General features: G+C 56.1%; 1 protein-coding gene across 1 annotated transcript; it reads left to right on the top strand.

Annotated features, from left to right (window-relative positions):
• The first annotated feature begins 6,053 nt into the window (after window positions 1–6,053).
• Barx1 (BARX homeobox 1) lies at window positions 6,054–8,977 on the top strand. The gene is made up of 4 exons (XM_070033080.1): window positions 6,054–6,276; window positions 7,973–8,264; window positions 8,349–8,433; window positions 8,813–8,977. The coding sequence occupies exons 1-4, from the start codon at window positions 6,054–6,056 to the stop codon at window positions 8,975–8,977; spliced, it is 765 nt and encodes a 254-aa protein (XP_069889181.1).
• Window positions 8,978–15,136: the final 6,159 nt, after the last annotated feature.

Below are 15,136 nucleotides of genomic sequence, written 5' to 3'. Positions count from 1 at the left end.
TGTGTGTGTGTGTGTGTGTGTGTGTGTGTGTGTGTGTGTGTGTGTTTAATTGGAGATAAGAGTCTCATGGACTTTCCTTCTGGAAGATAATTCTCTGACATCAGCCTCCTGAACAGCAAGGATTACAGGTATAAGCCAAGGTGCCTGATTTAGAACTTTTGTCCTTTCGAAGAAAAAAAAAACTGGAAGAGAAAGAGAGAACCACATAGAAAGGAGCTCCAAAGTGAGAGTGAGAGGTAGAAGAGGAAAGAGAAGACTAAGAATAAGAGGAGGGGAAACGCAGGAGAAAGAAAGACATTGAAATGAAAGGAAGGAGTGAGGAGGGGCATGGGGAGGGAGGGGAGGATGCTAGGCGTTTCCTGCTCTCCTCCCTCCCACCGCCGGGACTACAGTACACAAGCCGCCTCCCTGGGCCTCTTCTTTGCTGAGGCTGCATTTTGGAGGCTTGGCAGAGGCCAGACCGCAGCAGCCTCGGAACCGGTTACCCACAGCCTTACAAGCTCTGGCCAGCCCCAGGTAGGAGGCAGATAGCGAGCCGGTGGCTGGTACCTGCCCAGGTCCTAGGAGGTTCCTTCGTGGAGGTCCACAAGCCGTCCTCTCTTCGTCCCTAAGGCCAGAGCGGCTCTGTGCCTCCCAGGATCCTCAGCAGACAGTCGGGGATCAGACGTCCCCTTCCCTTCCCGGGATCCAACGAACATACTCTGTGATGTTCGGCATCCGCCATAGGAGTCAGCCATTGCGGCGGAGGTCCCCCTAGGCTGTCACCCATTCTGTGAGATCGCACCTAGGAACAACAGCCAACATCACCAGGCACCACGGAGCGGGCACTCAGCGCCCTAGGAATGGACTGGGGGCGGTTGGATCGCAGGAACGGACTCAGATCCCAGGTGGCTTCAAAAGTGCCCCCGGGCGGCCCAGGGATGAGTATGAAGTGGACACAGAATCTTCGGAGTATTTCTTGGAGATCCTGGCCACTAAGTACCGAGTTCTTGCAGGGCTGATTCTACATATTTGTGGCTCTGTCGTTTTCAACTTGTATTTCAAAAGGAAATGGCATAGTAATATGCAGCACACAAGAAAGAGAGAGAGAGAGAGAGAGAGAGAGAGAGAGAGAGAGAAGAAAAAAAGAATTCCAAAAGGGTCAATTTGCAAAGTACTGCAAGAAGGATCCCTTGTAGGAAGAGGGACATAATTCTCTCTCTCTCTCTCTCTCTCTCTCTCTCTCTCTCTCTCTCTCTCTCTCTCTCTCTCTCTCTCTCTCCTTCCTTCTTTCCTTCCTTCGTTTTCTTTCTTTTCTTTCTTCTCTCCCACCTCCCCCTCTCTCTTTTTCTTGCCAGTCCTGGGGCTTGAACTTAGGGCCTGGGTCTCCCCCCCCCCTCCAGTGCTCTACCAGTTGAGCCACAGCCCCATTTCCAGCTTTTTGGTGGGTTAATTGGCTACGCTTCTCGTTGACTTTTCTGCCCAGGCTGGCATTGAACCACGATGCTCAGATCTCAGCCTCCCGAGTAGCTGGAATTACTGACATCTGGCACTGACATTCGACAAGAAAAGTCTATTTCTAACAACGAGGTCATCCAAGGCGCGATTTGACCCTCAGGCTCCCGGCATGTTTGAAGTGACTCAAAACGAAAGTCTACGCTGGAAGTTGAATTTTTCATAAAAGAAAGCGTCGCAGAGATGGGCTTCTCCACCGATGTGACTTCACAGTCCCGGGAGATGGGGACCTCCGCGCGTGGGGATGGGTAATTCTTTAACTCTCTCAAAGGGTTTTTTCATTGAAGGCAGCATAGACGTTTCGGATCTTGGTTCCCAGACAAGCGCAGGGCGCAGAGTGCAGACTTCCCGAACTGTGCGTTCCCAGCGGGGTCTAAGCGGCTTCCTCCCAGCACTACTCATTTGAAAGTTAAGATGCCCCTCCCATCCCCAGCTGAACAGCACAGCCACGGACAGCACCACTGGATCCCAAGTTCACGCTTCAAAGAAGAACCTGCCAAGGAGACTGCCCCGCTTGGGGCGCTGGCGGAGCTTCCTACGACAGAGCACACTTTGGGGCGCACGGGCTATCCCAACTCAGCTCCAGGTCTCGTCGGTCAAGTGGAGATGGGGTGTTGGGTCCCGGCAGGTGGGTGCTTGGCCAACTGTACCCAGAAAGGAAGCAACCGTTCTATAGAAATCTCCCTTCCTCCATCCCTGTCCCCAACTTCGTTTTGATAAGTAAGATTGAACCCGCTATCAGGCAAAGAGGAGAGGTAGGACCCGGCCGGGCTGGAGGACAGTCCCACCCAACAGACCCCCAGATGCGGGACGCTGCCCTGCCCAGAACCACCCATCTACACAATGATTCAGGGACCCCTTCGAGCGCTGGTTCGATTCCAGAATCCCCGAGAGGGCGAGCAAGAGAATGTAACTGGAGGGGAGACAGGTCTGAAGCTTAGGGGGTTCCGTTGAGGTGAACCCCTTCTCCAGCTGAAGCTGTGGGGCCCGAGGGGGCGGGGTAATGCATCAGCAGCAAGGTGAACGGTTCTGCGACCCGGGGCCTCTCCACCCAGCTTCCAGGCGGCTCGGAGAACCCCCTGCAGCCCGGAGCCCCCCACTGCCCGAGGCCCGCCAGGGAGGGCTGCTGACTCGGGGCGCTGAGGTCACCTTTTCCACAGTGCTCCGGGAGCAGACGGTTTCCGGGATTTTCACAGCGGCGGCGAAAGGTCCTGTCGAGTCCCAAGCGGTGGCGCCCCGGGGTGGGGACTTCCCTTCTTTGGGTATCATCGGTGCCCGGAGTGAACCTCTTTTCACCGGCTGCCAAAGCTATAATTCCTGCATAAAGGAAACCTTGCTAGTGTTGATGTTTTTTCGTCTAAAGGGGGTTTATCTGCAGATTGCTTGAGATCCAGAAGCAGGGAGACTGTGAACCGGCGGCCCGGGTTCACCAATGGGTGATGTGTTTGAGGGAAAAGTGGGTGGGAATAGCTTGGCTCTCCTTCTGCTCTTCCTGCAGCACCCCCCCCCCCACACACACACACAGCCCTTGGGGCCTCATTCCCACAGGCCAAGCTCACATTGCAAGCTCAGGCCTAGGGTGCAGGAAATAGCCTTGGCCAGTTTCCAAGAAATTGGGAATGGGGGCCCACCTGTGGGATGGAGGTTGGGCTGCACCAGTCTCTGACTCCCCTAAAACCTAGAGCTGAAGCCTCCATCCTGAAAATGATCCCCCGTCCTCACCTGACTAACCGTTAAATAGCTAATCAACAACCTGAGCTATCCTGTCCTCAGATCTGGGACTTCCAGGAAGGATAAGACTTTCAGGATGGTTACTGGATTGGGACGGATGGTTCAAATCTAGGTGGCTTTCTGTCCGAGTCAAAATAAGAGGTGAGGGAATAGGGTGGTAGCTGGGCTTAATCTGTCTTAGAAACTACTGGCTTTGGGGAAGATGTGGAAGAGGGGGGGAGGAGGAGGAGGAGGAGGAGGAGGAGGAGGAGGAGGAGGAGGAGGAGGAGGAGGAGGAGGAGGAGGAGGAAGCTGCCATGCTGGGTAGATGGAGTCCAGAAGAAAGGGCCTGTGAAGGGACACAGAGCCTAGAAACCCAGTTCTAATCAATGCCATATGAAGAGAGGAAGGATTGGAGTCCCATCTCAGGAGGAGTTCTCTGAGATGGGAAGGGCCCATCTGGACTTTCTGGGCTCCCACCTGAGCTTTCTGGGTCTCTGGGAAACACTGGCTTTCTTCTATATGCCAGGTAAGAGACTGATGCCTGCTGGGCAGACAGAATGGCACATACCCTCACTGTCTCTTCATCGCAAAGAGGTTTGCTAGGTGTGGGCTGTGATTACATTCAGTGGGTATCACATCACTTCTTCCAAACTACCATTTTGCCTCATTGCACTGCTAACCACCCTGGGAATCTGAAACAGCTAGAAGCCACCTTCCTTGAGTATTTCTTATTTGTTTATTTATTTTTTGATACCAGTACTGCGGCTTGAATATGGAGCCTCATGCTCTTGCTTAGCTTTTTCACTCATCTGGTGCTCTACCACTTGAGCCACAACTTTACTTGGGGCTTTTTGCTCGTTAACTGGAGAAAAGAGTCTCTGTGATTTGTCTCCCTGGGCTGGCTTTGAACCTCAATGCTGAGAGCTATGCCTCTTAGTAGCTAGGATTACAGGTGTGAGCCATCAGCACCCTGGTTCCTTCTGTCTTGATGATGAGCTTGAGGTCCACAAAGTCACCCAACAGCCCGATAAACATGACAACGGTCTCTTGGGATCTATTTCATTAAGAGCCTCTGGTAACACATTCTTTGTCCCCAGCCCAGCCCCTATGGACAAAGGGTCTTGGCCTGTTTTTAGTCTCCCAGGTGCCTGGAGTCTAGGGCCAGCTTCAAGGCTACCTGCCAGCAGCTGGAACAGGAGAAACCACACCGTTGGGGGGGGGGGGCAGGACTATGGGCGTGATAAACCCTATTTCCCAGAGGTGAGGACTTAGGTCCCAGAAGAGCTCATCTAGGGACCAGAAATGGCCCAGGACTCCAACTGGAACCAGAGCTACCTGGCAGGACCAGAGACTCTAGAGAGGAAAGAGGAAGGGCAGGAATCCATCTCCCAGCCTCCTAGAGAGCACTCTCCTTGCTGGGAGGAACTGAGTAAACCCCCCACTGTTTTCTCTCCAGTGAGGCTTTGGGGATGCAGTATCCCTCCCCCTCAGCCCTCACAGTCTCTCTGGGCCAAATGTTAATATCTCCTTCTGCATACTGAAGTGCCAGTGGCTTGCCCAGAAGTGGCAGAGCCAGAGACTAACTCAGTAAAGAATTTAGTTTAGGATGCTTCACGCTATAACTTGGGCATGTACTTTTCTAACAGTGAAGCAAAAGATCTGGAAGAATCATTGACAATTTCCTCAGTTCTGGAGGAAACTTTGAGACTCAAAGGATGTAGTCAGGCCTTCAGACTCAATCAACGGTGCCTGGTCTCCAGCCTCATAACGGTTTGATACCTCAAAGTTCGGAAAGACATTTTGTCTCTTCCCTTAGGGATCACCAAGGAGAAAACAATACATTGACGTATCTCTTGGATTTGCAGTTTATTCAAGTCCTGAAGAGGGAACGTTTTTCTTTTCGGGAGTAACTCGAAGGGAAATGAGGCCCGACATAATGAAGTGAGATGGATATGTTTGGGGATGGAGGTACACAGGTGCAAGTGACACCCCTGCCCGCTGCTGCACCCCTGCGGAGGGAAATTACAATCTTCTGCCCTGCCTGGGAAGCTGCGAACCTGCTACCCCTTTCCCAGCTTAACTGAACGGCCTCGGTGCCTCCTCTTCAACCACCTCCCAGGCGCCCAACCTCTCCTACTCCCAGCCTAGGCCGCTGCGCTCCTAGCTGTCCAATCTCTCCAGTGTCCCCTGCCCCCCCACCCCCACCCCCGCCACTCCCTGCCCGCGTCTGTGCTCTCCCGCACGTTGCGGCGCGCTGACTCCCGCACCTCTCCCCGTCCCCACGGCCTCCCGAGCACCTCGTAGCCCTGTGTGTTATTTTGAAGTGGCCCTGTCTGTCTCCCTCGGGACCCTCTCTCACCTCTCATCCTTGATCCCTCCGTCTCCCGTTTCTTGGGGTCTCCTCTCCGGAGCTCTCCGGCTCTTCTTCCAGGGTGTGAGCTCTGATCATCCTCCCGGGTCTCGGTCCGCGGCCCCTCTCCCTCCTCCCTCCCACCCTCCCCAGTTCCCTCCCTTCGGCTCGGCCCGGGGGTGGTGGTGGGGGGCGGTGGCACGGGACGGGGCGGGGCAGGGCGGGCGGGGCGGGGCGGTGACGCGGGGCTGGCCGGGCAAGAGGCGCGGCGGCACGGGGCGGGGGGCGCAGTCCCGGGTCCGCCTGGCCGAACCCCGCGCGCCCCGCCCGCGCCCTACGCCTCCGCCCGGCCGGCCGGCGGGGGAGGGGGCATGAGCCGGCGCCCGCGCGCCGCCGCGGGGAGCTGCGGGCCGGCCTAGAGCCCCGCGCGGGCTCCGCGCCCCGAATTCACCACTGTCCCAGCCCAGCGGCACAGGGCGCAACCGCCGGCGCCGTGATGCAGCGGCCCGGGGAGCCGGGCGCCGCGCGCTACGGCCCGCCCGAAGGCTGTGCGGATCACCGGCCGCACCGCTACCGCAGTTTTATGATCGAGGAGATCCTCACCGAGCCGCCGGGACCCAAGGGCGCTGCGCCGGCCGCCGCCGCCGCCGCCGCGGGCGAGCTGCTCAAGTTCGGCGTGCAGGCGCTGCTGGCGGCGCGGCCCTTCCACAGCCACCTGGGTACGTGCGCAGGCCGGGGGGGTGGGGGTGGGGGACGCGGGCTGGGCTTGGCGGGAGGGACAAAGCCGGGGTGCCCGGGGTCCACCCTTCTCCCGTTGGGCCCCGGAGTCGACCCAGGACGCGTACGTGTGCGCACTCCACGCTGGGAGGCTGCAGGCAATGGGCTGCACGGAAACCAGGCCTCGTGCCCCTGCGCTGGGCCGGGGAGGGCATAGTTGCTCTCAGCTTCAGGGTAGCTCTACGGCATCCTACACGGTTTGGGGGCCCGGCCCAGGGACCCGAGTCCGCAAGTCCATCGTAGGCGCCTGACTACTCTCCCGACCACTGTGGATTAAAAAGAAATAAATAAAAACAAAATAAAAAAATTCTCAGGCCCTGAACGCCCGAGCTTTGCTGCACACCGCTGACCAGGAGTGGCCGTGGCTGCCCAGACTCAGAAAGCTGGAGCCCTAGAAAAGGCCTCGCATCTCTGAGTGCCGGGCTGGCCCCAGCCGGCCTCGGAGCCTTCCCGGGCCCTGTGATCCCCAGTCTGCGACCAAAGAGGCCTCCGTCCCAGCGCCGACTTGCTTGGGCCCGGCTGGAGGGCATAATGCTTGGCTGTGAGTCGCTGCCGGGCTGGGCCGCTGCAGTCCTGCAGTCAGTTGACAGATCTTTCTTGCCTCTGTCCTGTCTTTCTTTAAGGGGTTGATAAGGAGTTGCTCTCTCTTGCCATGTCCTTTCCACCAATTTCCATCTTCCCATTGCTTTTCGTTTTAAACTCTTCGCCCAACCACTTCATTCTGTCTTGGAGGGCTAGGTCTACCTCTTCACTCCTACATTTTCCCTAAAAATTCTTTCTCCCATTACCTCCTCAGTCCTTCTTCCCACTTAGATCTTGCAGGGGGCCTATAAGAGTTTGGGGCTAGAACTCACCCCACCATGATACTCCTGAGGGAAAGGAAGGCCTCGTATACTTAGAGGGAACCCCAGCCCCATTAGCCACCTTCCCTGCGCCAGCTCCAGTCGGAACTCGCCCGTCCAGAGGCGGTCGGTCTCTCTGGGACACAGCTTCTGCCCCGCTTTGCATTTGCATCTGCTCTGTTGTTGGAAATTCGTTTTAAGCGGGCTGAAGAATTTTCTTTAGGACTAAAGAACATAGGAACATTTTCGTGGGAAATAACATGAACAGTGAAAACAGCAACGATAATTTTCGTGTTCGCAGCATACTTTTCAATTTTCAGGAGGCGCCCCACCCCCACCCCCAAATGATGCTCTGGCCGCTGGCTGCGGGGTGGCAGGCTGCGCTTCCCACGGAAGTGCATGTGCCCCCCACTCCAGTCTGTTCTTTTTCGGTTGCAAAAATGATGATTTGGTTGGGGCCATCGCCCACCTTTCAAGTCGTCGCCATTTCTCCTTAGTTTCCCACGAAAGACATAGCCCGTGCTTCTCAGAGCTGCGAACTTGTTCCTGGGCTTTCAGAAATTTCAGGCTCAGCTTCGGGGCCTGGGAAAGGCCAGGGCAGAACACGGGATGGAGGTGTTTTCTCCTTTCCGGATTTCTGGAGGACACCCCATGTGGGAAGGGGTTGCTCGTGGCATGGGGTGCAAATCCAAGCGTCTAACGCCCAAGTGGGTGGCACTAGATGAGTTCTACGCGTGGTACAGCTCACTCGGGAAGAGCACGGCTCAAGCTCACGGGGATCCTGTTCTCCTCACAGCGGTGCTGAAGGCCGAGCAAGCCGCGGTGTTCAAGTTCCCATTAGCGCCCCTTGGGTGTTCCGGGCTGGGCTCCGCGTTGCTGGCCGCGGGGCCTGGGTTGCCCGGGGCTGCGGGCACGCCGCACCTGCCACTGGAGCTGCAACTCCGTGGGAAATTGGAGGCATCAGGCCCTGGGGAGCCGGGCACGAAAGCCAAGAAAGGGCGCCGGAGCCGTACTGTGTTCACCGAGTTGCAGTTGATGGGCCTGGAGAAACGCTTTGAGAAGCAGAAGTATCTCTCCACGCCAGACAGGTAAGCCTGGGGGCAAAGCCAGGGCCAGCAGACAACAGGAGGGCAATCGGCTGCCCTGCTGAGGATGCGCCCTGCTCATTGCAGGATAGACCTCGCTGAGTCTCTGGGTCTGAGCCAGTTGCAGGTGAAGACTTGGTACCAGAATCGGAGGATGAAGTGGAAGAAAATAGTGAGTGTTCTTGGTGGCTCCTTACACCCTGGGTCTCCCTGATCATACCCTAGTTGTGCTCCCCCATCCTCCTCCTCGGAGGCCTCCCAATCGCCCTGACTTCTTGGTAACTGATGTCTGATTGCTTGCACTAGCACAATTAACATTCATTCCTTTCCTTCTGAACGTCCTGGCAGCTTCCACCCCCTTGGCCACATCTGTCCCCAGCAGCGCTCAAATTGTTGCTATTTTCCCGGGACTGGGAGGGGGGGGAGTGGAGGGGGGGGTCCCCCTGGATGCTTTGGGTTAGGTCCTTCCGCTGCTCAGGGACGTGAGGTACCAGGCCTCCTCCTCGATCTGTGTCCCATCTCACCACTGCCCTGCCCGTGCCCCTGAGCAGGTGTTGCAGGGCGGCGGCCTGGAGTCCCCTACGAAGCCCAAGGGACGGCCCAAGAAGAACTCCATCCCGACCAGCGAGCAGCTCACCGAGCAGGAGCGCGCCAAGGAGGCGGAGAAGCCGGCGGAGGTGCCCGGAGAGCCCAGCGACCCGAGCCGCGAGGACTGAACTCGGTGGAGGTTGGCTGACTCGGAGGGGGACTTTGGCGACTGCCCGTGGTTCCCCTTCGGCCTGCGGGAAGCCACGAGCTGGCCCTTCCGCGGACACACACACGCAGCCGTCTTCAAACGTGCGGTTAATACTTCGATTGCGGACAATTAGGGGCCAAACAAAGAAGGACACAGACTTTGAAGCCAAGCCCAGGCCCTAACCCAGGAAAGTCGAGTCCAGCACAGCGGGAAACGACTCAGGGGGTGCTCGGATCTCCACGTGCGTTCACGCCCTGCTCCTTGCCCCCACCACACCCCACCTCCGGGCTGCGAGGCCGCCCGGCACACGCCCGCTTCCGCGCCCCGGGGACCAGGCGCCCGCGCCCCGGCCACAAGAGAGGACGCCGGGTCACCGTGCTGCCGCTCTGGCAGTGCCTGGGACCGCGTCCCCGAAGTCGCTGGGACTCCTATCCCCTCTCCCCACTCTTGCGAAGACGGTGACTTTTTTTTTTTCCAATAAAATATTTTATGACACCGTGGGGCTCGGTGCGGGGGCTTCCGAATCTGTTGGGGGTGGAGGGCGCGGCAAGGTTGGAATGGCAGTCGCCAACGATTCTGGGGCATCCTTTTGTCTGGCTCCACGGAGGTGAGATGTGCCCTGATCAGGTATGGCCCACCCGTGACTGAGTCGGTGGGATTTAACGAATCGATTTCACTCTGGGCTCCTGGGGGCCAGCTTGGACTCCAGCTTCCTCCGATTCTCCGGGACTCAACTGTCGGCCACAGCAGCTCACTACCGGCCAGGCGAATCGGGCCCAGAGCTCAGAGCCGCCTGGGTGGTTGGTTCGGGGACTTGGAAGGATCCGCACCTGATGGGCGCTTTTTTGAAGGCCAAAGCGCATTATAAGAAATTTTGCAAAGAAGCAACCACAAGCTGCACACATCAGTGTAGGGGGTGCTCACCCACAGTTTGCTTTGTCTCTGATTCTCCCCCCCCAGGGGGGAAGGACCACCAGAGCAGGGACACCAGAGGGTGGCAGAGACAAGACCATTAGCTGCCCCACCCCACAGCCCTCATAGGGGGATCCTTTCTAGGAGCACAACATGCCAGAGCCGCTCCTCACAAGGAAGGTCTCTGTCGATTACCCTTTTGCCTTCTAGAATGGTCTTAGAACTCTCATGTGTGTTGTTTCTGTCCCTGTGCTTCTTTAGTGTGAGTAGGGTGATAGTGGAGCAATGGTGAGCTTTTTGGTTAAAGCTCTGAAAAAGTGATACAAGTTGATCATGCAGTACTAAGGGGGGGGTGGGGGGGAGGATTCAAAGCCAGGTCTGTTCCAGCAAGACTCCACCCCCACCCCCACCGCCCCCAATTGAGGGAAAGGAGTGTGGAACACTTACCCTCACGCAAGTGAAGACTTCCTATGTCAGAAAGCAGTGATCACTCTACAGTTATGCCCCCCATCTGTGATGGTCACCATGACCTTTTCCTGTCCTGGAACCTAAGTTTGGATTTCCTTTCTCCAGAATACCCAACCCTAATGGGGGAGGTGAGGGGGGGTTGAGGAGGAGAAATTGAGAAATTGAAAGAGAAAGAGGAGTGGGGGAGAGACGGGGAGAGAGAGAGGCTCACTAACATTCAGAAGGCTGCCTGGCGATCTCTGGCTGGCTCTCATCTCTCCATACAGTCCGTGGTGCCCTGGTTCTCCTCAGGGGTCCCCAAGATGACTATGCTGGTTGCCAGGAAGGAACAAATCCTGTTTGTGATGGTGTCCCCTAGTTCTTTCCCTCGAGGCTACCCTTAAGGTCAGTTCAACCTAGCAATGCTTGGTAACTTTCTGTACCAGGCTCTGAGGGCCAAGTGACTTACAGAATTCCCCTTAATCCTTTCCAGTTCAAAGGAGATGGAAGTTCCAGTGTGGAATTCTGAGGCCCGGAGGCCTGGGGGACTGAGTTTCCACTTTGTCTTGGTCATTTCTGCAGAGTTGTGGAAGATTGTCACCTTAGGTAAATTACTTGATTTGGGCATGGAAGGCGTTTCCCGAGAGGGTGGGGGGCGAGGCGGCTACTAACGAGGAGGAATCAAATCACAAAGACCCCAAATTTTCAGTGAGTACAGCTTTACCCCCTTCCCGCCCCCCAACCAGGCAGAGATGGGAACCTGACTCGATGCGAGGTTACCAGTAGGTCAGTGAGGGAAGTTGGGCCTCAGAAGAAGGGGTTTGGATTCCAGGGCTGGGGTGGAGGTTGGGAGTGGAGGGAGTGTGGGTGAAGTTTTTGTCCAAGTCCGCACCGCTCTGCTCCTTGGAAAGAACGGGTGTAGGGCACCGCAGACGGAGTCCCTCGGGGCCCGGGAAGAGCTCGGGGCTTGATTGCTTGGGAGAATTCCTGAGATTTGTTGGAAACTCCGGGCGAGCGGCTCCCGTGAACGGCGAAGTCTCCGAGGCAGACGCCAAGCCCGGACCCCAGGCGAAGGGTCCCCATTCTATTCCAAGCAATCCGCTCCTTTGGGCACCGAGCTCCCCTCCCGGTCCACCACCCCAGGCCTGGAGCTTGGAGAAGGGATCTGGTTCTTCCGGGATCCTTGCCACACGAGTCCCTTCTCTGCCCCCAGATCCTGGGAAACCAAACGCACGGATCGGCCGGCCGAGGCCCTGAGTGCGCTTCCCGGACGCCCCGGGCCCGCGGCTGGGGTCGGGAAGGGCGGGGAAGTGGTCTCGAGCTCGGAGGATGGCCGGGAACTCCTGCGATCGCCCGGACACTGCGGAAATGGAAATAGATGGTCTGCGGGCGGTGGGACACGGAGGATGTCGGGGTTTGCGCTCTGGGGGTGAAGTTGGAGATGGATGCGTCCGTAGGGAAGGTGTGGGGGACGGCTGAAGCGTTGGGGTTCATGCCTCGGATTTCTGAGCAAATCGTCCTCCTGTCGGTAGAAAGGTAGCCAGGGTCCCAAGTTGCCGGGACCGCCTGTGTTTGGGGGCGCAGGTGGAGGGGGTCTCAGCTTGGTTCAGCCAGTCGCTCATTGGTCCTGGGAGCCCCAGCCTCGCTGTGAACTCCACGCAGACACCCACCACCCACCCCAGGGCGTCGCAGGTGCAAACGGGAACACCTTATCTCTTTATCTGGCACCTCATTTAATAAAATTAAAGTGGACTCTGGCACGGATCTTTCCGGATTCTGGATTGGCATGGGAGTCTTTGGTGAAATTTGCCAAGTGGAAGGAAAGAATGGGGGTCCTGAGTCGCGTAAACCATGGTAAACCCCGAGTTTTTAAGTCTCCCTGCCCAGCCCAAGCAAGCGGAGGACGCTCTCCTACACTGCCAACAAGAAGCCGGAACAAGGCCTTGAGCCGGCACCGCGTAAGAACTCCAGAAACCCAACCAGACGCGGTCTCGCCTGGTCGGTGGCCTGTGGCCTGATTTCGTTGTTATCTGGCAGGAGACTCAGCATCCTTCTTGGGTTTCCACACCCCGGGGAGGGGGGAGCCCCTACCCTAGAAGAGACTCGTGGGAGAAGGAACTTGGGAGAGCCCCAGCTGGGAATCTCTGCTCCAAGTCCGGTGTCACAGCACCCCACCCCCTCGGCCAGTTCCCTGGGAAAGCAGCTGTGGCAGCGGGCCTCACCCAGCCCTTCCCGGTCGGGAGTTGATCTTAGAATTGAAGGGATTTGCCAGCAACAGGTCTCCCCTCCCCCCAATCTAGGACAGAAAGGTGACAAACAATGGCCACTAGGCCAACAATGGCCACTAGGCCAGCAAGTCTGAGGCTGTCTGCGGCCAGGCTCCAGGTGACCTTGCCAGGCCAGACCTGAGGCCTTAGGAGGGCAGGGCATTCCCTCTTGGGCTCATGCTTCAGTTTTGTTTGTGGTGGGGGCTGAACTCTGGGCCTGGGCGCTGTCCCTCAGCTTTTCAGCTCCACCACTTGAGCCACAGCGCCACTTCCAGCATTTTCTGCTTATGTGGTGCTGAGGAATCGAACCCAGGGCCTCATGCATGTGAGGCAAGCACTCTACCACTGAGCCACCTTCCCAGCCCCCCTCCTGCCTTTTTTTTTTTAAGTTTGTTCTCACCCATATCTAGGTTTACGTGGTTGTTTGGGCTGAGGGGAGGGGGTCCTAGGCTCTGTGGACCCTGGTCCCTCTCAATTGGACTCTGAGGAGTTCTGTTGGGTAGTTGAAATGGACAGCAGTGACCTCAGGGATGGGGAAAGCAGGAAGCCTACGGAGAGGGTCCAGGAGGACACGGCTCCCCCAGGCTGAGAACTGTGAAGAAGAAAAGCTGCTTAGAGGGATCACAGCCCCTCACCCAGAAGCCAGATGAAAGGTGTGGGTGGGTGTCAGGAGAGGAGCTATTTAGAGAGGTGACTCCAACCTGGAAGGAATTTTAGGAACATGTTAACTGATTGATTTCCCTAATAGCTGCTTTTTCAGGTGTGTGTGTGTGTGTGTGTGTGTGTGTGTGTGTGTGTGTGTGTGTGTGTGTGTGTGTGTTTGCCAATGCCAGGAATCAAATCTAGACCTCCTACATGTGAGACAAGTGTTCTACCGCTGAGTGTGTAATATGCCCAGCAGTAATATGTAATAAAGGGGGGGGGGGAGAGAAGGTGGAGAATGTTCTAAATCAGGTACTGGTGGTGGTTCACACTCGTAATCCTAGCTGTTGTGAAAGCTGAGATTTGAGGATCTCAGGTCAAAGTTAGTCTGGGTAGGCAAATCTGTGAGATTTTCATCTCCAATTAACCACCAAAAAAACTGGAAGTAGTGTGTGTTTCAAGTGGTAGAGTGCTAGCTCCAGTGCTGGTGCACGTGCACGTACACACACACACACACACACACACACACACACACACACACACACACACACACACACACACAGAGTACATTCTAATAATAATCCTAAAAGAGATCTCTGGAGTACAAAATAAAGTCTCCAGGTGATATAAAAACAAGATGACCATTTCATGGGCAACATTTAAATTTTTTTCCTGGTGGCTCAGAGAATAATTAGATGCAGCATCACAGAGCTTCTTATATTTATTGATCAACTTACACCATGGGACTTTCATTCATTTAACAAGCTTTTGATGAAGTATGGCAGGGAATTCCCAACCCTGGGGGCTCTGGGTAAAATACCACCTTAATTCAGTGACAACTCAGCAGTAGAGATGTTCCTAACTTTAGTTCTGCAGAAGATAAAGCCCAGAGATGTTAGGTAACTTGCCCAGGAACACACAGCTATCATCAGCTCTATGGATCTCTTACTATTCGTGTCCCAGCAGCCTCAAGCTCCAGATGCCTTAGGGTTCCCAATGCTTCTGCCATCTGTAACAAATCTTACTGTTTGTAAACCAAAGAACTTACTAAGTATCTGCTGTGTGCCAGCCGCTGTGCCAGGTGCTACACCCACAGCCACTGACTTGGGAGCTTACATTGGGGGCAGGATGCACAGAGGCGAAGCAGCCACAGTTAAGTCCACAGGGGGATTTTATAGAATGACAGATGTCATGAGGAAAATAATGCAGGCAATAGGCAATGAGTGGGATTTAATCTGAGTGGTCAGGGAAGGTGTCTTGGGAGCTGACCCTTTGCTGGAGGCCTGAATGGGAAAAAGGAATGGCTATGCTGATCTTAGATACTAGCCATAGCATGTGTAAAGGTCCTGAGGCAGTATGAGCTTGGCCTAAAAGTGCAAAGGAAAGAATGAATAGAAATGCAAATGGAGAAGGATGGCAAGGCCACCTCAAGGAGGCAGTGTGCTGGCTCCTGCCCAGCTTCCAGAGAAAGAGGGAGTCTGGGGGAGGGTAGGCACCTAGGACTGCTCAGCCTCTCTAAATCCAACAGGGTAGGGCCCAAGCTGCAGCAGCTCCACCTCCACCAAGCAATTTGCCCCCCCACACTTTCTTTTTCATAAGGATGCAATTTTCTGCGTGCTTTAAGGACATTAGAAGGGCGTTTGATTGACATGCCATGCGAAACGCATTAACTGGTCTTGTGGTGGGGCGCTGCATGCAGGAAGGGGCAGGTAGAGGCAGGAGCAGACCCTGGAGACCCACACCAGCCTGGTATAAAATGGGGGGGGGGGCGGCGCCCAGGGAAGGGAGCTAGGGAGAGAAACATGGGCCAGTGAGAGAGAAGCAAGGCCAACTACAGAGAATCCCTACCTTGATGGAATGAGAAAAAGGGA

Source organism: Dipodomys merriami, unplaced genomic scaffold, assembly GCF_024711535.1.
Source record: "Dipodomys merriami isolate MVZ:Mamm:240054 unplaced genomic scaffold, mDipMer1.0.p SCAF_22, whole genome shotgun sequence".
Classification (NCBI taxonomy): Eukaryota; Metazoa; Chordata; class Mammalia; order Rodentia; family Heteromyidae; genus Dipodomys; species Dipodomys merriami.
The sequence above is the reverse complement of the archived record's forward strand: the minus strand, read 5'-3'. Positions and strand labels throughout refer to the sequence as shown.